The sequence below is a fragment of the Mytilus trossulus genome, chromosome 6, assembly GCF_036588685.1.
Source record: "Mytilus trossulus isolate FHL-02 chromosome 6, PNRI_Mtr1.1.1.hap1, whole genome shotgun sequence".
In the NCBI taxonomy this organism is placed as follows: Eukaryota; Metazoa; Mollusca; class Bivalvia; order Mytilida; family Mytilidae; genus Mytilus; species Mytilus trossulus.
In genome coordinates, this window is record NC_086378.1 from 1,352,435 (window position 1) to 1,377,431 (window position 24,997).

Here is a 24,997-nt window from a genome sequence, read left to right on the forward strand (position 1 = left end):
CAAGTACAAAATTTTAACAAAATTTCCTTCTCGATACTAGCTTTTGATCATAAAAAAGCTTCTGTCCAAGTTTGGTACAAATCCAAAATGGTATAGGAAAGAAGAAAGTTATTAAAAAAAATCAAACTTTAACTACAAAGTGCATGTGTTGTTTCCTGGCAGAAAATCTAAGTCCATTTAAAAGTAAAATACTGAAAAAATTGAAATTTATTTTTAAAAAATTTACTTCTGGATACTATCTTATGATTATAAACAAGCTTCTGTCCAAGTTTGGTAGAAATCAAGTATAGTTTAAGAAAGTTATTAAAATTTCAAAAACTTTAACCACAGAGTGAATGTAATGTTTCCCGGCAGAAAAACTAAGTCCATTTATAAGTAAAATACGGAAAAAATGGAAATTTATTTAAAAAAAATTTACTTCTGGATACAATCTTATGATCATAAACAAGCTTCTGTCCAAGTTTGGTACAAACCCAGGATAGTTTACGAAAGTTATTCAAATTTTAAAAACTTTAACCACAGAGTGAATGTAATGTTTACCGACAGAAAAACTAAGTCCATTTATAAGTAAAATACTGAAAAAATGGAATTTTATTTTTACAAAATTCACTTCTGGATACTATCTTCATGTCTGATAGTATGTATTGTAATAAGAGAAAAAGAATTAAAAAACCTTGGTGGAATGATAATTTAAGTGTATTGTTTAATGATATGTGTTGTGCAGAAAAGTTATGGAAAAAGGGCAAATTGTCTCGTGTATCTTGTGTTGAGTTAAAGTCCAGTTTTGTGTCAAAACGAAGGGTTTTCGATCGTGAGGTTCAAAAAGCAAAACGTAAGTACTGGTACACATTGCAGCAAGAATTATTGTTGGAATCAAAAACTGATCAACAAACGTTTTGGAAGAAGATAGGTAAGATAGGAATTGCTTCAGAACGCAAAACTTTAATACCAATGGAAGTTGTAGACGCAAATGGTAATGTATCTTCAAATATTGATGATGTTTTGTTAAAGTGGAAATCGGACTATGCCGATCTACTTAATCAAACAGGTAACCAGGTTACAACGGATAGGAACATTCCAGTCGGTCATAGCCCAGCCGTTTTGACAGAAAGCGACTTTCTTTTAACAGAAGAAATTTCATTTGAAGAGGTTTTTAATGTCGTATGTAAAAGCAAAAGAGGCAAAGCCTCTGGTGTAGATAATATTCCAGCTGATGTTTTATGTAACCAGAATTGTATTATATTTTTACATAGATTGTTTAATTGGTGTTTTAAAACTGGTAAAGTCCCAGAGATGTGGAATAATATAATTATTAATCCGATACCCAAAAATAACATGTCAGATAAAAGAGACCCCTTAAATTATAGGGGTATTGCTTTAGCCCCAGCTTCATATAAATTATATTGTAACATATTAAACTTGAGACTGTCTCAATGGGTTGAAGATAATAAGTCCTTAGTTGATGATCAAAATGGGTTCCGGAAGGGAAGGAGTACCATAGATCAAATATCTTCACTTACAAGTTTAGTCGATGTTCGTAAAAAGCTACGAAAATCCACCTTTTGTGCATTTATCGATTTTAAGAAGGCGTATGATACGATAAATAGGACATTGTTATGGGAAAAACTCACATCTCTGGGGGTTGATGTAAAAATGTGTATGGCTATTAAGTCCCTTTATAATGGGGTCAGGTGCTCGATCAGAGTCAATAGCTTCAATACAGATTGGTTTACTGTGAACTGTGGTTTAAAACAAGGTTGTCCACTTTCTCCTTTATTATTTAACATTTTCATAAATGAATTAGCTGTATACTTAAAATCATTTGATTTTGGTGTTGACATTGGGGGAGAAAAAGTATGTATTTTATTGTATGCTGATGATATCGTACTGTTAGCAAATACTGAGAATGAGTTACAAAACCTCTTAGATGAGTTATATCATTGGTGTACTGACAACAAAATGACTATTAATTCATGTAAGAGTAATGTTGTCCATTTTAGACCGACCTCATTTGAACGATCAAGTCACGTCTTTAAGTGTGGGGATATGAATATTGCTACTAGCAGCGAATATGCTTATCTAGGCCTTGTTTTAAATGAGTCTCTAGACTTTAGTATTACTGCAAAAGCAGTTGCTAGGTCAGCAAACAGAGCTCTAGGTCTGGTTATAGCTAAGTGTAAAGCTATTGGTGGCATGTCATATGACGTCTATAAAAAACTATTTGATGCCCTTGTAAGTCCTATTGTTGAATATGGTGCCGCGATTTGGGGCTGCAAGAATTTCTCATTTATTAATGCGATTCAAATGAGAGCGTGTAGGTTCTTCCTTGGTGTTGGTAAATATACACCTAATCCAGCTATTATGGGAGACATTGGGTGGATTCCAATTTACCATACTCAATGGAAAGTAATTTCCAGACACTGGCACAGATTAGTAAATATGGAGCCAGATCGTATTAATAGGAAAATATTTATATGGGCAGATGAGGTCGGTCTGAAACATAAAATTGTGAAAAATTGGAATTTCATTGTTAAAAAACAATTCACGGAACTTGAATTGGTTGACTTTTGTGATATAAACACTAATTTTAATAAAAATATGTTTATTGATACAGTGATGTCAAGAATGATTGATAATTATATTGAAGAGTGGAAGTGTATTGTTAGTTCATCCTCTTCCAGACGGGGAAATGGGCGTAATAAATTAAGAACCTATAATATTTTTAAGAAGGAGTATGTTGTTGAAAACTATTGCAAACTGGTTATGCCTTTTTGTGAAAGAAGCGCCTTTGCAAAATTTAGATGTGGGGTGGCTCCTATTAGACTGGAAACTGGGAGGTATGAAAATTTGCCGCTGGAAGAGAGATGTTGTTTTAATTGTTTTAATATTGTCGAAGATGAATATCATGTTATTTTACATTGTCCTGTTTATAATGATCTTAGACAAGTTCTTTTTACTGAGTCTCTTAAAATTGATGAACATTTTAATAGTTTTACAGATTGTCAGAAAATGGTATTTTTATTTTCGAATCAAGATATTATAAGATTATGTGCCAAAACCTGTAATTTTATTCTTAAACGACGCCGAGAAGTTTTATATTGTAAATAATAATGAAATACTTTTGTTGTATAATTTTACCATTCAGGTTTAATATTTATTATGTACATAAACATATTCTTTTAAGTGATTATCGTCTCTCATAAATCTGTACAGATTGGCTTATGTATACAAAATGTATCTTTTATAAATGTATTGTGTAATTTTATACATAAGGTGAGACGTAAATAAAATATTGAATTGAATTGAATTGAATTGAATTAAAATTTTAAAAACTTTAACCACAGAGTGAATATTTGTGGACGCCGCCGACGACGACGCCGACGCCGACGGAAAGTAGGATCGCTATGTCTCGCTTTTTCGACTAAAGTCGAAGGCTCGACAAAAAGAGTATGTTCTATTTTTAAGTCATCGTATGTATTTATGCACTTTTGATGATTTTTTTTAAATACTTAACAAATAAATTCACAATTTAAATCTCTGTTTAACTTACCCATAATTTGGTAAATGACACGAAACCTTTTACCATGATCACTGGTTTTATTAGACATGCAATGTCTGATCTGGACATTAGACGAGAGGGAAATATAGATCTGTCCTTCGTCAGAACCAAAGTAATTCTTCCTTGTGACACTGATGTAAGGTGGGTCAACCTCGTGGATTTGCAAATGATCACAGCTGAAAAATAATTAAAGTTATTTTAGGTTAAGAGATTAGTTTTTATAATGCTACTAATGATTCAAATGCTATTTAAGTCATATATATATATATATATATACAACTCGTCTAAACATCAACCCAACAATGTTAGATCTGTAAATTTGCTTTCGCAAATTTTTGGTTCTTCCCTCGCCGGGATTCGAACCCATGCTACTGTGATATCGTGACACCAAATCGCCTGCACTGCAGCCGTCCCGCTAGACCACACGACCACCTGGGCTCTCTTTAATAAAAGAGCTTTCGGTGGCCATATGTTACCTTTCCACGTCAGTTTTAATCTAGCGGCGTACTACAGTACATGATATATAAGGCATGAAGATGTTATTGTTACAGATCAGCTAAATTATCTATAGTAAAGGATCCTTATATATATATAAAAGTCTATAAAAAGGACCAACCAGCAAATTTACTATGTACCGGATCGTCTAGAATAGGCGATACTATGCAGATAAGGAAAAAATTATATCAGTCTAAAGATTAGCACAACGGTACTGATATAATGTGTTATTAAACGAAAATGTTGTTATAAAATCGTGTTGACAAATATTTCGGCTCAACAAATGGCCTTCTTCTTGTGTCACAAGTTTTAACAATACTGATACATAAAGTATAATGTAAAGATTATGTATCAGTATTGTTAAAACTTGTGACACAAGAAGAAGGCCATTTGTTGAGCCGAAATATTTGTCAACACGATTTTATAACAACATTTTCGTTTAATAACACATTATATCAGTACCGTTGTGCAAATCTTTAGACTGATATATATATATATATATATATATATCTGACCTTGAAACACACCAGTAAGACTATTGTCAAAATAGAAAAAAGAAAAAAAACTGTGATGTTAAAATGGATTAGAATAAATGGTAACGCACGAGGTCCGATGGTGGAGTTCGATATATTCTGGAGGTTATATAGTCATAATGAATCATTATTTTTCAGTGATCTGGAGAAAACTTTTTTGTTCTTCGTCTGAATCATCCAACAGTGTCGGGTTTCTTTCTGAGATGTCAAATAACTGTAACCAGAGAAAAGCAATAAAATGGGACATCAGTATCGTTTTGAACCAGGAAAAAATAAGACGAAGCTTTAAAAACGAATAATTGATTGTTCGGGGAAAATATCAAATGGTTAAGAATTAAAAAAAAATAGTTGTTCACAACTTTTCTAGACTCCGAAAGAGTTATATTTGGGTAGATATTGTCTATTTAGTATAATGGAAGACCTTAAAATGACCTCTTAATTTCAAAAACACGTGCTTCGCGCGCTTTAAAGGGAATCGTAAGTTTACATAACAAATATTTATTTAGCATATCTGTCCCTCATGTACTTAACTAAAGTCTTATCTACGTACAGTTTCAATGATAATCATCAGAAAGTGATGTTACCGTCAAGTAATTGCAATGGTTTAGTCACGATTTCAGCTTTCTATAACTTATATGCGAAATAATAATAGCCAGCAAATATTAATTTGTTTGCAATATATAGGTGAAATGGAGAAAAATTATTTAGACAATACAATACAGTTTCATTAATGCTGAAATTAGCCGTACGTCAAAATACTGATTAAGAAAGTTCTTGTTACAAGTTGTTCAGTTGAATGAAATACAAAAGGTTACTTGACGGTGATGACTATAGAATGACAACTACTATCATATCACTGAATTTCTCAAATATAATGTTATTGTAAATGGTTAAAAGATTCAAAATTAAATCTTAGAGGTTTACAAACTAATGTTTCTCCTAACATACATGTGTCTTTTTGTGTTACATTTTAATGGTGTGTTTCTATTGTGTCGTAGTTCTCTTATATTTGATGTTCCCCTCGGTTTTAGTTTGTAACTCGGATTTGTTCTTTTTTATCAATCGATTTATGTATTTCGAACAGTGGTATACTACTGTTGCCTTTATTTACCAATTTTTATTTTAATGCATTTAAAAATATTTTTTTTTACGGTTCACAATGAAACTAAATTGATATTTTCAATACTTTGTATTTTTTTAATTCAACAAATAGATTAATATAAACATTAGTAGAATTATCAAGATGTTCAGAATGTTTTTTTAACGTGTACATTTCATTCATATTGCTTGATAGAGTTGGTGTTTTAACGACACTATAAGCATTATAGACAATATCGTGACAACCAAATTCTATAAGTTGAGAAAGCTGGAGTGCTTGAGCATGAAACTGACAATACTTGTACATTTAAATAGGGTAGAATGCACCTGCCACGTGCGGGGTTCCAACTCGCAACCTGAGTGTTGAGATGCTATGAAAGCATATTGTTTGTCATGATGGAAATCTGAGCAAGTATAACTAAAACTTTCAGTGTTGTCTGTTTATATTTGGACATTGGTCTAATTGCGTGATGAATTTTGTCTTTTACAAGAGCCTTTATTGTGTCTTTTTGTGTCGTGATGTATAAGTACCCGGCCACGTCCACTTGTATTTTTTGTCTATCTGATGAGTTAAGCCTTTTTCAACTTATTTTTATAGTTCGTTCTTATGTTGTACTGTTATACCACTGTCCCAGGTTAGGGGGAGGGTTGGGATCCCGCTAACATGTTTAACCCCGCCACATTATTTATGTATGTGCCTGTACCAAGTCAGGAGCCTGTTATTCAGTGGTTGTCGTTTGTTTATGTGTTACATATTTTTTTTCGTTCATTTTAAAAAAAAAATAAGACCGTTAGTTTTCTCGTTTGAATTGTTTTACATTGTCTTATCGGGGCCTTTTATAGCTGACTATGCGGTATGGGGTTTGCTCATTGTTGAAGGCCGTACGGTGACCTATAGTTGTTAAAAGAGGGACGAAAGATACCAAAGGGACAGTCAAACTCATAAATCTAAAACAAACTGATAACGCCATGGCTAAAAATGAAAAAGACAAACAGAAAAACAATAGTACACATGACACAACATAGAAAACTAAAGAATAAACAACACGAACCCCACCAAAACCTAGGGATGATCTCAGGTGCTCCGGAAGGGTAAGCAGATCCTGCTCCACATGCGGCACCCGTCGTGTTGCTTATGTGATTACAAATCCGGTAAATAGTCTAATTCGGTAGGTCAAATTCATGAAAGGGAAGGTGATTGTAGTTACGACGTAAGGAACATATCCGATATCATTTGTGAAATGGTTCCATAACGGTCAACCAACTCGTGATGGCGTCCGTAAAATTTACGAAAGGAAGATTTCAACTTCACCATTTGGAACTCTTGATTTAATAGCTTCCTTGTGAGCAGTAACCCTCTATCAAGAAAATCATGATAGGAAATGCAAGCACGGGAATATCGTATCAATTGAGAGATATATACCCCGTATGCAGGTGCTGCTGGAATGATGCTACTTAGATGTTAATGTTTGTGTCATTTTGGTCTTTTGTGGATAGTTGTCTCATTGGCAATCATACCACATCTTCTTTTTTATATTATACCAGAGAAATGACATTTACTTGAATACTCTAAGTAACAGAAGCTATGCTCATTTATACATTTTGCAAAGACCATCAAGTAAGCCCATTATAAATAACAGCAATAAGAGGAAAATGTGTTTAAAAGATCGAATTATAACTCTGTATCGTAATTTGATTATGTACACGGACCCAGACATTCATATCTTGTAAAAAACAAACGATGAGCACATGAGATTATCCAAAGTTCTGATGGGGTTCTGACATGACGTTTAGTCTTTAGGTTTCTATGTTGTGTCTTGTGTACTTTTATTTGTCTGTTTGTCTCTTTCGTTTTCAGTCATGGCTTTTATTTTCGATCTATGAGTTTGAATGTTCCTCTGGTACCTTTCGTCTCTCTTTTATAATAAAAGTGATGATCCCGATATGCTATCACCCTTATCTCTATCGATATAGTAACATACCCGGCTATACACACTTGTCTCTGTTTGGAATGTTTAAAGATGCATCGAGGAAATGTGACATTTTCCAAAGTTATTTTTATATAACATGTACTGCATGATTTGATAACAACACTACAAGAATGTCCGTCATCTGCTGTGTAGTTATCTGGGAATGAGGCGGACGTGATGTAACCATAGTCTCCTTTCTCCATGTGAGACTTTATACTCTGACGGTTTTCTACACAATCTGCTTCTCCTGTGACAAATAGAAATATGAAAAAATGATGATTAACATTAAGACAGGACCGAAAATGAACATCTAGGCGTCACTTGTTCTCGACATTGAAAAGGCACCAATGTTCTAAAATCTAAAGAGCTGGAAATCCAATGTGCGCAATGCCAGGCAAGCAACAATTATTATAATGATGCTTTGCGATAGAGAGCAACAGTGATGTTTTATAATAGATATAAGAAGATGTAGTATGAGTGACAATGGTACACGTGAATGCAATTATGTGATACGGCATGAAAATATGAAAAAGTGTGCAAAACAAAAGGCAGAAAAAGAAAGGATAAAAAGTTTAAAAAAAATAAATATGAAAATACTGGATTACCTAAATTAAGGAATTGATATGAAAGAGACAAAATAGATCAAGAATAAATAAAGTGAATAAAAATTAGAGACATTATACAACCCATCTCCTCTCAAGACCCTCATACTGAGAGTCAAACATAGCGTTTTTGTAATATTTATACACGATCTATTATTGTAATTCTATAGATTATAGTAAATAATGTTTGCATTTTCGTGCAACGACAATTAGATAAAGGAAGTAACGAGCACTTAAGTCTGGTATACCGATACATGCTGGGACATTGTTATACAGATTAACAATCAACATTTATGATGAATTCAGATGGTAATCAAGTTATTAGTAATAAGCAATTATATGCAGATATTGAAACAGTATAAACATATTCTAAGATGAAATTAGTGTCAAAACATTAATTGTAACAGAATAAAACCAGCACTTACTGTATTATTAAGCAATTGTCATTCCTAATCAATAAAAAAACCAGATCTGGTATGACAACTATCTACTAATGTCTAAATGACGCGGATGTTAGAAACTTTAGGTCAAAGCATCACAAAATTACATAACAAAAGATAGATTGTTTTTAAGTATCAACAATTATGTAGATAAAATACAAAATAAAAATCTTCATTAATATATGTGCAAAGGACATAAACACATCTGATTACAACGCATGATGGCAGAACGGAAGAAAACTGACACAATTGATGGAATGACAGTCATGCACGAATACCACATATTCAGAAAACAGAAAACAAACATCAATAATAGCCCAGTAACATAAATTTAATGAAAATTTAAACAAAAGTCTAGAACATAAAATCGCCAAATTTCTATTCAAAACATTGAAACATCCGATTAGGAGCTCGGCCTTTTATCAACTATATCAGAAACAAATGATGGAATCGTTTGAAAGAGAGCGAAAGATACCAGAGGTACATTCAAACTTATAGATCGAAAATAAACCAAATGTAAATTCCAAATAATAAGTACAGAGATTAGTCATACAATGCAATGGTAATATATACGGCCTATATCATAATTCATTGCAATGCAAGTCCTATATCGATCCTTGTGAATGATAATTTTTTTTCAATATTATTGAATTGTATGTGACTGTCATACAGGAGAGAGGGTAAGCAAGCGATACAACCAGGTTAAATCCGCCAAACCCTACAAAAAGATTTCCAGATACCAAGTCAGGAATATGATTGATGTTTTTCAATCGTTTGCATGGTGTGTTTAAGCTTTTTAATGTGACTTCCCATTTAGAACTTCCTTGGAGTTCGGTATTTTTATTTTATTTTACTTTTGTATTTGTTGATATCCATCGAAACAACAGCTTAATCAACAACGACAATCATAGTAACGATAAATAAAAGTATTCAGTACTAATCATTGTTCTAATCCAATGCTTTATCGCATGCTAGCTTTATTTGTTTTGAAATTTACTGTTTCATGAAATTTGTTTACTGCACCTACGTCTGATGATTTTGTTCACGTAAAAATTTCAGTTTATAACAACTTTCATAGACACAGTGTCCTTCAAAGCTCAATAAAGAAGTGATTTAATGTGTTGCATGGTTGTTTCAGTAAGTCAAGTTCACTGAGGTGTAGTTTACAACTATTTGTTCAGTAAAACCATGAAAACGCCTTTCATTTCTACACTGGTATAAAAACGACCGTGCATAGCAACGAAAATAACGGCTAATGACATTCTCAGATTTAATAACATAAAAAGTATTTAAAATCACAGATAAAACATTTTACAAATTGTTGTCTTCAGAATAATCGATAGCAGTTAAGCTTAAACGTATGTAAAGTTTGGCATTCAAATGCAGCTTGATACTAAAAGTAGAGTTTGACACATTTCTTCATCATAAATACTCTAATTTATCTGTTTTTATATAATTAGATTTCACATTAGTAAACGAAAACAGGAATTCAAAAGATATAAATTTAACACTTTTGGCTTTTACAGACATTTTTCGATAATGTGCATGCAACATCATTTAAAACAGTTATTACGGATCCCGTCGCCAATTTATGATATGAAACTTTTCTGAAAATTGTCAGGCGATCAATCTAAATAATTCAAATAATTTAAAGAAGGGGATAAAGTACAGTTGGAAATATGTGTCAGCATAGCTAATAATTTATTTTATCATTATCAGGTTTACTAGGTTTTGATATATGCTTAAGTAAGTAAAACTTTGCTGCTACTATTTGAAAAATAAATGTATTGTACAGATGTCAACTTCAAATATTTAATAGCAAATGCCTGGGTAAACATGGTAAAGGCATTGAAATAAATGGATAATATCATATATTTTTGCTGTTATACAATTTTGTATATGGTTTGAAATTTAAGGAAAGACATTTTACTTTAGCATTCTTTCTTTCCTGTTTTGTTTTGACAGAGTCAACGTGTACATTAGGATTTTCAAATATTTTGGCCTCGAGCATCATTGAAGAGACATTTATTGTCGAATATTCATCGGGTATAGTAATATCAGTACCGTTAATGTTATTTCAAATGTATAAGTCTGGATACAACCAGACAGAATTGGTATTTATACAGAAGGAAACGAACTTATTCAACTTTACTTAAATCAATTTAATATCATGTCTGTTAAAGGGACATTAGCTATGAGATACTGAAGAAAATATAATAAGAATCATTAATGAAAGTACAATAGAAAAACAATCAATGGCTTTCGGTAGCCAGTTTGGTTTTATTTACTCCAAATAAGCTAGGAACTCCGCTAGTGAATTATTCACTCGAAAGATCCATTTCACTTGTTTGCTATCTATTTATACATATAGTACCTGGCCAAAAGTATGCGTCACCTGCATTTTTTGCCTATATGTTTCATATAAAAATTTTCCAAAAATTATTTTGAAGGCATTTATGGTTTGATTTTTATCAACAAGGCCTTAAAAGACGTAAAATTGTCTAAAGTATGTTTGTTTATTTGGTCATAAACCTGTGACAATTCTGCTTCTATTGGTACCAAATTGCTTAAAATCAAATAATAAGTAAATTGTTTTGGAAAAAAATGTAGATATACAATGTATAGTGAAAAATCTCAAGTGACGAATACTTTTGGCCACACTCTTTTTTTTACATTTATGTTTTATAGGGTTATATGACTGTCGGAATTTTCAGTGTTCACTTTTTCGGGTATTAAGATGAGGTTTAGACTAATGCACATGAAATACTGATACATATTAGGGAGTTCATTCATCGTAAATTGTTGATTTTTTTGTTGAATTTCACTAATGATTGAACAAAATAAATCGTAATAAGTCTGTGATATATCGTAGACAATGCCCCTTTAATTTTCTGATATGAAATGATACTCATCTGCGCTTCATAAAACAGGAAGACACGATATCGCCTTGAATCAAATACTTGTGATATGATGATCATGTCAAAACAATAACAGAGCCATTTTAGTCTAAAAGTTGCTTCAAAATATAAATTGACGTATCGTGTTCAAATATACAAGAATACCAGACATAATTATTGCAACAACAACTATATTAATACATATAAAGTGTAATAATTATCAAAGACTAAAAATAAAGATTAAGATTTAGTTACAAAAATCAAAAATAACTTCGGAGACACGGATCTATAACAAACACGATGACTTCAATGTAACATTTCGCAAGTTAAACATTTGTGTTGGCCTTGGGCAAAAAACTTATTTGCGTTAACCAGTTTAATCAATTTTCATATTTTCATTTATCAAGTATGCTGTCCTCAGTGACAGTTTACTATATATAAAACCTAGCCAATAATTTTTTAACAAAAATACATTAAAATATGGAGCAGACATTTGGATTTTGCAATATCCTGATGATGTTCTATGAGAAGGGTAACATTTAGAATGAAGAAGTGTAGCTGAAAATTTAGCGAAATGTTTCCTTTTCCTTTTATCATAGGTTATATTATTTAATGAAAGAGTATGAACAAGTCAGCTGGCAGGGTGCAATATTACCAATCAATAAAACAGCAACTGTCTATTAAATTAGCAGGCCTTTCTTAAACAATAAATAGATACACGGGTTTTTTCAGGTTTTTGTTATTTACCGCCTACAATTGCACATTTTTTTACCTTTTATATTTCTTTTTCTTTATTTCTATACATCGTGCATTACTCATACATGTTATGTTCTAAGTTATCTTAGAAGATTTTTTTGTCTTTTATTTTAAGATGATAGTATTTTTACCTCTGTCATAACCAGTCTCAAGACTCCTTGTTGACGTCAGGATTACAACAACAATCGGAATAATGGATAGTCCTGCAAATAGATAATTATCAATTACAGCAATATGAACCCTGCTGAAATAATGTTGTCATTAAAACAATCTATCATTAAATTGAAAACTTACACCAAGATAATGGTCATTGTACTCAAACTAACAAGTGTGAAATAAAATGACCGATAAATTACGATAACAATTTCAACAAGTTATGGTTTATTGGTAAGTTTGGAGCGTAGTGACTTGAATCTTCATACACCGTTGTCAATATAATAAAATGTCATACAAATGTCATACAAGTGGAAGGTTTATATAGCTATTAAGCCAGGAACATACCTGTACCAAGGAATACAACAGTTGTTATCCTTTCGTTTGATATGCTTCAGTTTGTTTTTGCCATTTGATTAGGGACTTTCCGTTTTTAATTTTCCTCGAAATTCAGTACTTTTTTTTTATTTTACTTTTTTCAGTTTATATGATATTCACATCTGTTACCACTTAGTGGATACCAGTAGTTCCAGGATTATAATTAAGTACACCAGACGCCCGTTTCGTCTACATAAGACTCAACAGTGACGCTCATATCAAAATATTTATAAAGCCAAACAAGTAAAAAATTGAAGAGCATTGAGGATCCAAAAGTCCACAAAGTTGTGCCAAATACGGCTAAGGTAATCTATGCATGGGATACAAAAATCCTTAGTTTTTCGGTAAATTCAAAGTGTTGTAAACAGGAAATTTAAAAAATGACCACATTAATGATATTGATTTCAACACCGAAGTGTTGACTACTGGGCTGGTGATAACCTCGGGGACGAAACGTCCACCAGCAGTGGCATCGACCAAGTGGTGTAAATATCAGAGGTACCAGGATTATAATTTAGTACGCCAGACGCGCGTTTTGTCTACATAAAAGAGGGACGAAAGATACCAAAGGTACAGTCAAACTCATAACTCTAAAATAAACTGACAACGCCATAACTAAAAATGAAAAAGGAAAAAAGACAAACGATATTACACATGACACAACATAAAAAAAACTAAAGAATAAACAACACGAACCCCACCAAAACCTAGGGATGATCTCAGGTGCTCCGGAAGGGTAAGCAGATCCTGCTCCACATGTGGCACCCGTCGTGTTGCTTATGTGATAACAAATCCGGTAAATAGTCTAATTCGGTAGGTCACATTCATGAAAGGGAAGAGGATTGTAGGTACGACGTAAGGAACATATCCGATATCATTTTTGAAACGGTTATTCCATAACGGTCAACCAACTCGTGATGGCGTCCGTAAAATTTACGAAGGGATGATTTCAACTTCACCGTTTTGAACTCTTGGTTTAATAGCTTCCTTGTGAGAAGCAACCCTCTATCAAGAAAATCATGGTAGAAAATGCAAGCATGGGAATATCGTAGACTTATCAGTGACGCTCATATCAAAATATCTATAAAACCAAACAGGTAAAAAATTGAAGAGCATTGAGGATCCAAAAGTCCAAAGAGTTGTGCCAAACACGGCTAAGGTATTCTATGCCTGGGATAAGAAGATTCTTAGTTTTCCGGTAAATCCAAAGTTTTGTAAACAGGAAATTTATAAAATGACCACATTAATGATATTCATGTCAACATTGAGTCAACATTGAAGTGTTGACTACTGGGCTGGTGATACCATCGGGGACGAAACGTCCATCAGCAGTGGCATCGACTCAGTGGTGTAAATAGTTATCAAAGGTACCAGGATTATAATTTAGTACGCCAGACGCGCATTTCGTCTACATGAGACTAATCAGGGACGATTATTTTCCGTATAAATTTCACTAATCATAAATGATGGTTTAAAGTAAATATTCAAGGTACTGTCGTTGTTTAACATGTTATTGTGTGTTTTTTTGTATTTGTCCTCGTTAATTTTTAACACTTACTGTCTACCCCATTTTTTGGTACTATCCTTTTTGATGTGGCTCGGTACTTATACGTTCCGTCATTGTGTTATTGTGCTACGGTAATTTTATGTATTGTTATTTTTCATTTCACTGTTCTTTGTTTATATGAGATGTTTTTGTTGTTGTTGTTGTTGTTAACAGATTTCCTTGTTTTATAACTATTTAGATTAGAACAAAATATTGACTGCTGTACCACTATTTTTGACAGTTTTACCTATTGTCTATGTGTTTTGTTCACACATTGCTGTCAATATAATGGAATCGTATGCGACTGTGATATAATTGAGAGTTCATCTAGCTTTAAAACTGGTTTAATCTTCTTTTATTTTTTTCTTCATAAGTCAGGAGTTTTATTTTTTTTTATTTTGCCATTTAGATTGCGTAAATACAAAATTTAATCCTGGTAATTATTTTTTAGTTTCTTTACAATCACTGTGTCGATGGCACTGCTGGTGGAGTTTCAATGATGAGTTTAGTTCCATTGTTTTGTATCTAAAACGTAATCATTCCTCGAGTGAGAGGAACAACAGCTAGTTCTTGTCAGAATAACATGACATCTGTTTATCTGTTATTGCTTCGAATAATTTATTATTTGTTAAATCCGATAAGATGCAATGAAATTGATATATGATATACATGTTAACAGCTTATCACTAAATTACCCTCACAGTTAATTTAAACGCTTCAGAATGGAAACAGTACGGTATCACACGGTTGGTCTATAATGTTCCTTAAGATATTACACCAAAGGATCTTGTAAAATCATTACATAGATAATTAGATTCCTTCATCATTAAACATCAAACCAATTACATGTCATTGAATGTAATCTACAGATGATAAAACATCAAACCAATTACATGTCATTGAATGCCATCTACAGATGATAAAACATCAAATCAATTACATGTCATTGAATGTAATCTACAGATGATAAAACATCAAACCAATTACATGTCATTGAATGTAATCTACAGATGATAAAACATCAAATCAATTACATGTCATTGAATGTAATCTACAGATGATAAAACATCAAACCAATTACATGTCATTGAATGTAATCTACAGATGATAAAACATCAAATCAATTACATGTCATTGAATGTAATCTACAGATGATAAAACATCAAACCAATTACATGTCATTGAATGTAATCTACAGATGATAAAACATCAAACCAATTACATGTCATTGAATGTAATCTACAGATGATAATACTGACAATAGGATCACAGCAATATTCATCATACAAAAGATATTACAAAGATAATCCCTGACAGTAAACTGGAAGTACAAGTATATACACATTAACACAGTAATATATTTGATCGGAAACGGGGAATATGTCAAAGATACTACAATCCGACCAAACAGAAGAAATCAGCACAAGGACAGCAGTTCGTCTTCAACGCAACGATAATTTGAATAAAAAACAAGAATGTCAGTAAAATGACCTCAGCTTTGTTATTTTTTTGGTCTGTTCAAACTTTTGGTTATGTAGCTAAACATAACATTGTGCATATATTGATCTTTTCTATAATTTTGATATTATTTAACCAAAGGGTAGCCTTCAGTGTAAACATCTTATTGAGAAATCGGCGATTGGAAATTTTTTTGTTTGGCTTTTATTGTGTAAAGAAATACACTACTTTATTACTGTGTTATCAGGCCAAATAATAAGTCAGGTTAACTTTTCTATCCCTAGATCAATGCATGCCTGTATGCAAAAATATGTTACATCTGTAAAAAAAATGATGAATTATTCGCCTGACATGCTGTTTCAGTAAGTATTTGAGACAAATTACCGTCACCCCGAGCTGATATACAGATTAGATACATGAAAAAGAGGTCACACAATTACCATGAAAATGTATTAGTAGCTATCATCAGACAAAAAACCCATTTGTATTGTTTATTCTTTTGGTATACTTATTAACCAAACTTGTACGTTTTACAACCAACCTCATTATCAAACTTAAGTCCTCATTAACCTCATAATAAAACTAAAATCTTCATCAACTAGCTCAGGGTCGAACTAAAATCTTCATCAAACTTATAATCAAATTGTTTTCAAAAATATTAATTTCATCCAGAAGTGTTACTGACGATAAAAGCTAGATTATTCACAATGTTTTTAACACTGAATGAGTTTACGTTAATTATACCATTGGCCTTTATTATCAGGGATTCATATTTGTAAATAATTATATAGAAAATCAACTGTTGCCCGGTTTTCAATTCACAAGCATTTGAAGTTGTTTCTGTCGTGATATTTCTGTTGTGTGGCCTTTCAGTGGTGTCCGCTTCAAATAATATTTTTTTAAAGAATGCAACTTGTTTTATCTTCCTATAAACCCTTATGTGAATATCCTTCGTATTTCAATTAAGAAGTTTAGTAATCTGTCAGTATTGAATGAAAATAATAAATCGGTGTCTCGTAACTTTCATTTATTATTTTACTTCAAACCATTCCTCAAACATTGATCATCAATACACAATTCAATTTTTCACTTTTCTAAAAGTCTGTTTTTTCTTTGAAGATATTGTACTTTTGCTAATGTTTAAGGGTATTCTGTCATTCAGTGTAAAGAGATCTCAGGTAAATGACATCAAATGAATTGTTCTTATTAATTAGGCATCGCGCTAAAAGAGAAAACATGAAAGTCCTCCATTTTTCCAGTCCATTAGTTACATACATTTAGTGACGAACAGAAAAACGTGCATTTTGTATCGCTTTTATCTGGCTTTCAACTTTTAAGCATTAAAGTAATGTATTAAATGTAGATATAACAATAGCCTAGATAATAGTTATAAGCATCTGAGTAACGATGATGTGTTACTATGAAATAAGGAGATGTGGTACAATTGCCAATGAGACAACCATCAAAGAGAGTCCAAATAACGTGTTAAGTATGTTATTGGAACAAACCTTTTAAGGAAAAGGCTAGACAACTTAAATCACAGAACTTAAAATTTGTAGAGAAAAAGAGAAATATCATTACAGAAAGTAGCGCATACATTTAAGTTTGATAATTATCTATTTTAGTTGATCTATGATTCAAATAGGATCAGATACAAGTTTTACCAGTTGAATTCCACATAAGAAAAAATGAACATATACATTTTTTCTCTCATTTTCTTATAGATCTATATAAATAGTTTTCTTCTTTGAATTGTTTTACATGGTAATATTGGGGCCTTTTATAGCTGACTATGCAGTATGGGCTTTGCTTATTGTTGAAGGCCGTACGGTGAACTATAATTGTTAATGTCTGTGTTATTTTGGTCTCGTGTGGACAGTTGTCTCATTGGCAATCATACAAACTGATATTATACAAATCTAAATATGAACTGTATAGTTGATTTTTTTTTTTATTGGAGACAAGCTTTTGATTCAATACTTTTTGAAAGTTCATTTTTTTTTAAAATATCTGAATAATATGTTGGACTATTGAACGATTTAACTCTATGCCTATTGCATGTGCATTTGGTCACGTGAAAACTTTTTAAAGTAATAAAATTGTCGCTGACTGAATACGAATACTAAAAAAGGGAAATGAAAAGCGATCAATGGAAATTATTAATATGGTAGTAAAACTCAAATAATAACTGTCTAAGTTAGAATTAAAAAACAACAAAGTTTCTCAATTATAAGAAAAATAACTGAAATCAATAAATGCATAAGCACAAATCACACTTATGTCAATTAAAATTCATGCTTTTGAAAAATGTTGTTTCATTTGACATTTATATCTCTTCAAACGTTCTGCTGTGAAAATACGTTTTTTATATCCATATAATTCATTGCTTCCAGTAAGTTGAAGTGGTCCTTATAATTATTTGATACTAATACCGTATTTCGTCTATATCGAGTTTAGCATTGTCTTAAACTTGCAGTGAGGTGAGAGTTTTGTTTTATATCGAAGGTCCTTCAACTTCGTACTTTATTTGGTCTTTTTAACTTTTTTGGATTCGAGCGTCACTGATGAGTCTTTAGTAGACGAAACGCGCGTCTGGCGTATATACTAAATTTAGTCCTAGTATCTATGATGAGTTTATTTACAACCACTAGGTCGATGCCACTGCTGTTGGAGATTTATTTCCGCGAGGGTATCAAAAGCCCAGTAGTCAGCACTTTTTGTGCTGACATGAATTGTCATTGATATGGTTATATTTATAAATTTACTGTTTACAAATTTTATAATTTTTTTAAATTTTAAATACTTAGGATTTTTTACCTGAGGCATAGATTACATTAGCTATATTTGGCAAAACGTCTAAGAATTTTGGTCCTCAATGCTCTTTAACTTCGTACTATATTTAGCCTTTTTAACTTTTTTGGATTCGAGCGTCACTGATGAGTCTTTTGAAGACGAAACGCGCGTCTGGCGTATATACTAAATTTAGTCCTGGTATCTATGATGAGTTTATTTATATCAATCTATGTCAAGGATTGAGGCTTCAAATCGCCATTAATCAATCAATCAATCAATAATGTTATTGACTATGAATTTCAGCCAAACTTCAGTGAAATTATTGACCTTTATTAATCTTTGTAAAGTGATATATAATTTTGTTCTACCTGCTAAGAAAATATTTTTGTTGATAATTCTCAGGAAAACAGAACTTTTTGCTTAGTCATTTTCTCTATGATACCATATGTCAAACATCAGGATATATAGGAGAAGTAAATATTTGTGATGCGAAGACGATAACCCGATGAAGATATATTTTGTTATCCTTTAAAAACATGTTAATAGTGTATGAACAAATATTATCTGGACAGAACACAATATATATCGGACAATTCATAAATAAACAAGATATTAAGTACCGATGAGTGATTAATAGCTAGTATGCCAAGCATTGGAGATTATCGATACCACAGGTTTGTTTATCATGCATTTTTTGTGTTAAAACGAAAATTGTATGGTATAGGAGATGTTCTCTTAAGCTACTTATTGGTCTGCTCTTACATTGTGCATCCTATGTGGTTGATCAGATAAAATTTGTATACTGGTTATTTTTATCCAATTTATTTAGATTTTCCATCAATTAAAAAAATAATTGTTACTAATATGGAACTAAAAAGATACAAGTTACCATAAACAGTACTACTGAGTACATTTTTCCGTTTTAATTCGGATTTTAGAAAAGATCAAATGAAGACGACCTTCAGCTTTCTTCAAATCTGTAGGCGTATGAAATATAAGCGACATTTTGGCCTTTAATTAAAGTGATATAAATCTTGAGCATCGATGTTTTTCTTGATATCTATAGATGTGATCAGTTTCTACCAATCGATCTCACCATCTCGCATTATTAATCGTCTTTTGATGATATTAATTTTTAATTACTATTATTTTGTTCATCAAAATATTTCAATAAATGTGGCTACAGTTATCAATTATAAACAAGATTATTGATGTTTTCGCTTATGTGCATTAGCTTTCAAACTATTGGCCTAGACTTGATTTTTTTCATAATACGAGTGCATGTATTGTCCATTCAATCGTTAGCGCTTCGTCGGTGGCTTAAAAGAGGGTCGAAAGATACCAGAGGGGCATTAAAAATCATAGGCAGAAAATAAACTGACAAAGTAATTGTTAAAAAAATAAAAAGACAAACAGACAAATAATAGTACACAAGACACAACATATAAAACTAAAGACTAAGCAACACGAATAGAGTATTAGAATTTTTATTTATTAAAATAAATACTAATTAACCGACTTTCTTAAGAAAAGGTGAATAAAGACGGGTTTATTTTTGCTATCGATACTCTTTACGTTCCTAATATTTCCAGGCTTTGAGTTTAGTTCTTGCATATTAGCAATACTGCCTTTACATCTAATATGCTTCCATGCCTAAACGATTAATGATCACCACATGATCTATAAAGAGGTGCTAAAAAGTTGATCAGGATCATATTTATTCAAACATCTTAGATGGGATTGCGTCAGTGGTATCGTTGCGTAACATCACTCCATTTCCTTATGTCTTACCATATTTCAATATGCATATTCTGATTGATCCCATGTTTTAAAAGTAAGTCAATGAAAGTCATGAAAAAAATACAATAACTCGCAATTTGAGCAGACCTTAGGAAAGACATGTTTTTTTTAATCTATACAATCTTTTTGTAAAGGAGTTTCATATAACTTAACAAACAGCTGATGCTTTTAATTGCCGTAAATTTCATTAAAAATTTATTCAGGGGACTGATGACTGGTTTCTCTTGTAACTTGTAATTCTTTCAAAAGATGTCCGCCCTCTTCTTTTTTCCGGAACCCTTTCAAAGTCGTTAAGATTGCGCTTGTTTATTGATACAATATCTTTTTTTTCTTCTTCATTACTGTACTTTTGAGCTGAATTAAGACAAATGAGATATCAATTATTTACAGAGAAACTTTATTACATCATAAAATTTTACCAAAATAGTATTGACAATTCCATAAAATTCAGCTAGATTATAGTGTTACAGGAAATGTTTGATTAATGTTAACATCGATCTGGACTCAGATTTCTAAAGGCCAAAATCAAATATGGAACTAATTGTTCCCAGAGTTGACCAATTATCCAGTACAGATCAAACTCCATAAAAACATTATTTAAAAGCAAAACAAACATGCGATATATTAAGAACTGTATGACGTAAAACAGTACTTTCCAGTAGAGTGTTCGTGCTACACTTGTCAATATCTGTAAGTTGTTGATATAAACTTCACACACTTTAGAATAAGAATTTTTCACACCACGTTTTTTCTTGTAATGATATTAAAAAAAAGATGTTACAACTCTCCACAAGAGACCAAATGACAAAAAAAAACCCACTAAAAGCCCATACCGTATAGTCAGCTATAAGACGTACATACTTTTTAGAATTATAAGCATATCTAGATTTATTTGCTTATCTATTTTTTGTTTATCATTGTTCACTTCTTTCAAGTATCAAATTTAGTCATCAGTTAATCTAACAAAGTAAAGAATAAAACAAGCAATTCTTTTTCTAGATTTTTAATTAATTGTAACAGACAATTTCGTTAAAGAAAATAAGTCCGTCAACTTAAGACATGCAGTTATTTCAAACACCCAAATGGAATGGTCAACTGGTTTTAACGAAATTGTATAAAATTAAAAGTAACATTTATCCTAATAGTATATAAATCATTTTTAGATTTTAAAACTAACCTGAATGCTTCATTACCATGATTAAATCCCAAGTATTTTAAACAATGTTTTACACTACTATATACACTACCACTTTATCGAACTACTAATATGTATAGAAGGCTACCTACACCACCAAGGTCCTGCGATAGTCAATACCTGTTCATTTTATTAATTAAGTCTCGTAAAGTGGCAGTGTACGTGTCTTCTACAGATTGAAGTCTAAACGCTTAAAGCATTATTACCTCGCCAGAGGCTGTCTTTAGGAACATATTATTTTTATTTATGCAATTGTGAAATTTGCATATTGATGAATTTGATATTGTCTGTTAAATTTATTCACAACTTTTCTGGACCTGGGGTTATCCTCAACATGTCCTTTCTGTTGTTGTGTCATAGAGTTGTTCTCTTTGACTTTTACACAACAGTTACTTTGCACGATGAAAGCTTAATAAACTATACGACTACTTGTATATTGTACAGATGCACTGGTTGTTTAGTTTCATTTCAAGTTCATTTAATATATGAATAAATATTTTCAATAAATCAGAAATGATCTTTAAATCAGTTGTCAAATCCGTGTAAGCGAAATCTTGGAACATGGTCTGTATATCGATCAGATTGATTTTCAAAAAGGAAACATAAGTTTTAAGCTATATTTTATGCATGAATGTCTGTACCAAGTCAGAAATATGACAGTTGTTGTCCATACGTTTTATGTGTTTTATGTTTTGACTTTGATTAGGGACTTTCCGTTTTGAATTTTCCTCGGAGTTGAATGGTAAAGACACTTCATGCAACCAACCACCCCCATTCTATCGGCTTTTATGTGCCTACGATACAGACATTAACAATTATAGGATTAAAGCTGATATGATTACAATAAGTATAATTCCCCATTACAAAATGTTATGTAGTTCTAGAAATAAGCCGTTGTTATGTTTAACAGTATACTTGACCAAGACTACTAATGACGATAGCTAGACAAACACGAATCAACAGTTAGATGTTTGTGTGTCTTCTTTTTTCTTACACTTCTGTTAGAGTTTAGACTTATAAATATGTCTCAAATATGGTTCATTGAGCATAGGGATCAAGCCAGGGGATAGCATATATAAAATTTAGTCTGCCTGACAGTGACCATTATAATTTTTCTGAAAAGCAAATGTTACAAATAATACTTTTCAATTATGCTAATACTGCAATGACAAAATTTTATTTCCTAAAACATAACTGATAACTGCTGACCTAAATAGCAAGCAAACATCGATTTTGAACAAACAGGAGAAACATTTTTATTGTTGTGTATAATCCCGCAAATCAAAATAAAAGAGGGACGAGAGATACCAAAGGGACAAACTCATAAATCTAAAACAAACTGACATCGCCATGGCTAAAAATGAAAAAGACAAACAGAAAAACAATAGCACACATGACACAACATAGAAAAACCAAAGAATATACAACACGAACCCCATACGTTGTTGTCCTATACAAATTTCAATAAAACTGCATACAAAAAGTAATTTTACACTTACGACTCAAGTTATGCACATTATACTTTATATGACAAATATTAAAGTGTTTCAAGTTTCACCAGTTTACCATGAACTACACTTATAAGGAAGAAACCTTTCTTTATTGCAACCACACGTAATAAAGAATTCACTATTGATGTAATTGTGTTCATATTTCCATTATAAATTTTACTGTTAGCAAACTTTTATACAGAAACTTAATAGCCTTCAGCATCGAATATACCATTAATATGATCTATACCAATAATATGATCGCAATCAATTCCAGTCTTATAATAGAAAGGTACGTTATTTACTGAAACCATGATATAGATGATATAGAACTCCTACCTATAAATTGAGTCCAGACATTTCCAAGGCCTTTTTTCTATGTAAAACGCATATTGATACCGAAACTTGATATAGCCTTAGTATATAATTTTATTCTCACAAAACCAAAATCCAAATAATACAGGGATATTATATAATTATTAATAATATGACAAAAAGTCATTTGACTCTTCACTATAAACAAGATTTAAATCTGCTCTTTTTTTTTTTATTTCACTGCATCCATTACGTAATTCGTATATTCTTATTATAACAAAATGTCCTATCATTTATAACCCTCTAAAAATATTAATTGCAAGTATAATAATTTATTAATAGTAACATATTTTATAAAATAAATTAGGTAGATATTATAAAAGTATCTTACCTGAATACAACATTGCAATGTTTTATTTATCCAATAATAATTAAACTCCTTGCAAGTACTAAAGATCCAATGTATAAGTTCAGGCCTCCGTCAAAGATTACTGTTGTATGATATCCTATGTATATGTTTAGGCCTATGTCAAAGACTAATGTGGTACAATATCCTATGTATAAGTAAAGGCCCTCTTTAAATAGACTACTGTGATACAATACTGGTATCCTATGTATAAGTGCAGGTCCTCTTCATATAGACTACTGTGATACAATAATACAATGTTCAACACTTTATCCCTATAATAATTCCCTGTTATCTGTATGTGTGAAGTGCCCCGTTCTAACGAGTGTTTGCCAAATTGATATAGTTAGTTCTATTAACACCAAGATTAATGACTTAACTGCCATTCAGTGAACATATCATTTTTTTCTCATTTCAACACAACTGTTCATGTCTTCATAACATCTTCATTTTAAGTATGGAATAAAATGTGAATTACAGGTATTTTAACAAGCTTTAGTTCCATAAAACCAATGGTAATTATTTGTATCAGTAATAATGAATCAAAAGAATGTATTATACTTATATTTAAGAATTTTTACAATGTTTAATTAAAAAACATATCCTTGTTTTTATTTCTGTGTGAAAGATTAGACAAAAACAAATAATCATTTCGTTTCTTGATGCAAATCCCTGAATAAGCTTCTTCACGCATGCTAGCAGATAAGATGTTGAAATTTCACCTCTAATAAATAAAGTGAAAAGTAAAATCACAAAAATACTGAACTCAGAGGAAAATTCAAAATGGAAAGTTCCTAAACAAATGGCATGATCAAAAGTTAAAACATATCAATCGAATGGATAACAAACTTTCATATTCCTGACTTGCGGGTTAATTCATTTTCGTATGTAGAAAATGGTGGATTGAACCTGGTTTTACAGCGTTAAATCTCTCTCTTGTACGAAAGTCGCATCACATTTCATTATATTGACGACGATGCGTGAAACAGACAGACATAAGGGGTAAATGTGAATGGGATGCATAAAAGCAACAGGGGTCTAAAGATTTTTTAAGGGTAAATAAAGGCAACAGTAGTATACCGATTTCCAATAGCCTTTAACTGATTAAGCGAA

General features: G+C 31.6%; 1 protein-coding gene across 1 annotated transcript in view; it reads right to left on the bottom strand.

The window, feature by feature from the left end:
* Positions 1–24,303, bottom strand: part of LOC134722251 (uncharacterized) — a 41,525-nt gene extending 17,222 nt beyond the window's left edge. Inside the window, exons 1-4 of the mRNA XM_063585861.1 lie at positions 23,870–24,303; positions 12,482–12,553; positions 7,668–7,902; positions 3,551–3,735 (exon numbers count right to left, since the gene is read on the bottom strand). Coding sequence (XP_063441931.1) covers positions 3,551–3,735; positions 7,668–7,902; positions 12,482–12,553; positions 23,870–23,882 — 505 coding nt within the window. The 5' untranslated portion in view covers positions 23,883–24,303. The remainder of the gene's footprint in view (positions 1–3,550; positions 3,736–7,667; positions 7,903–12,481; positions 12,554–23,869) is intronic.
* Positions 24,304–24,997: the final 694 nt, after the last annotated feature.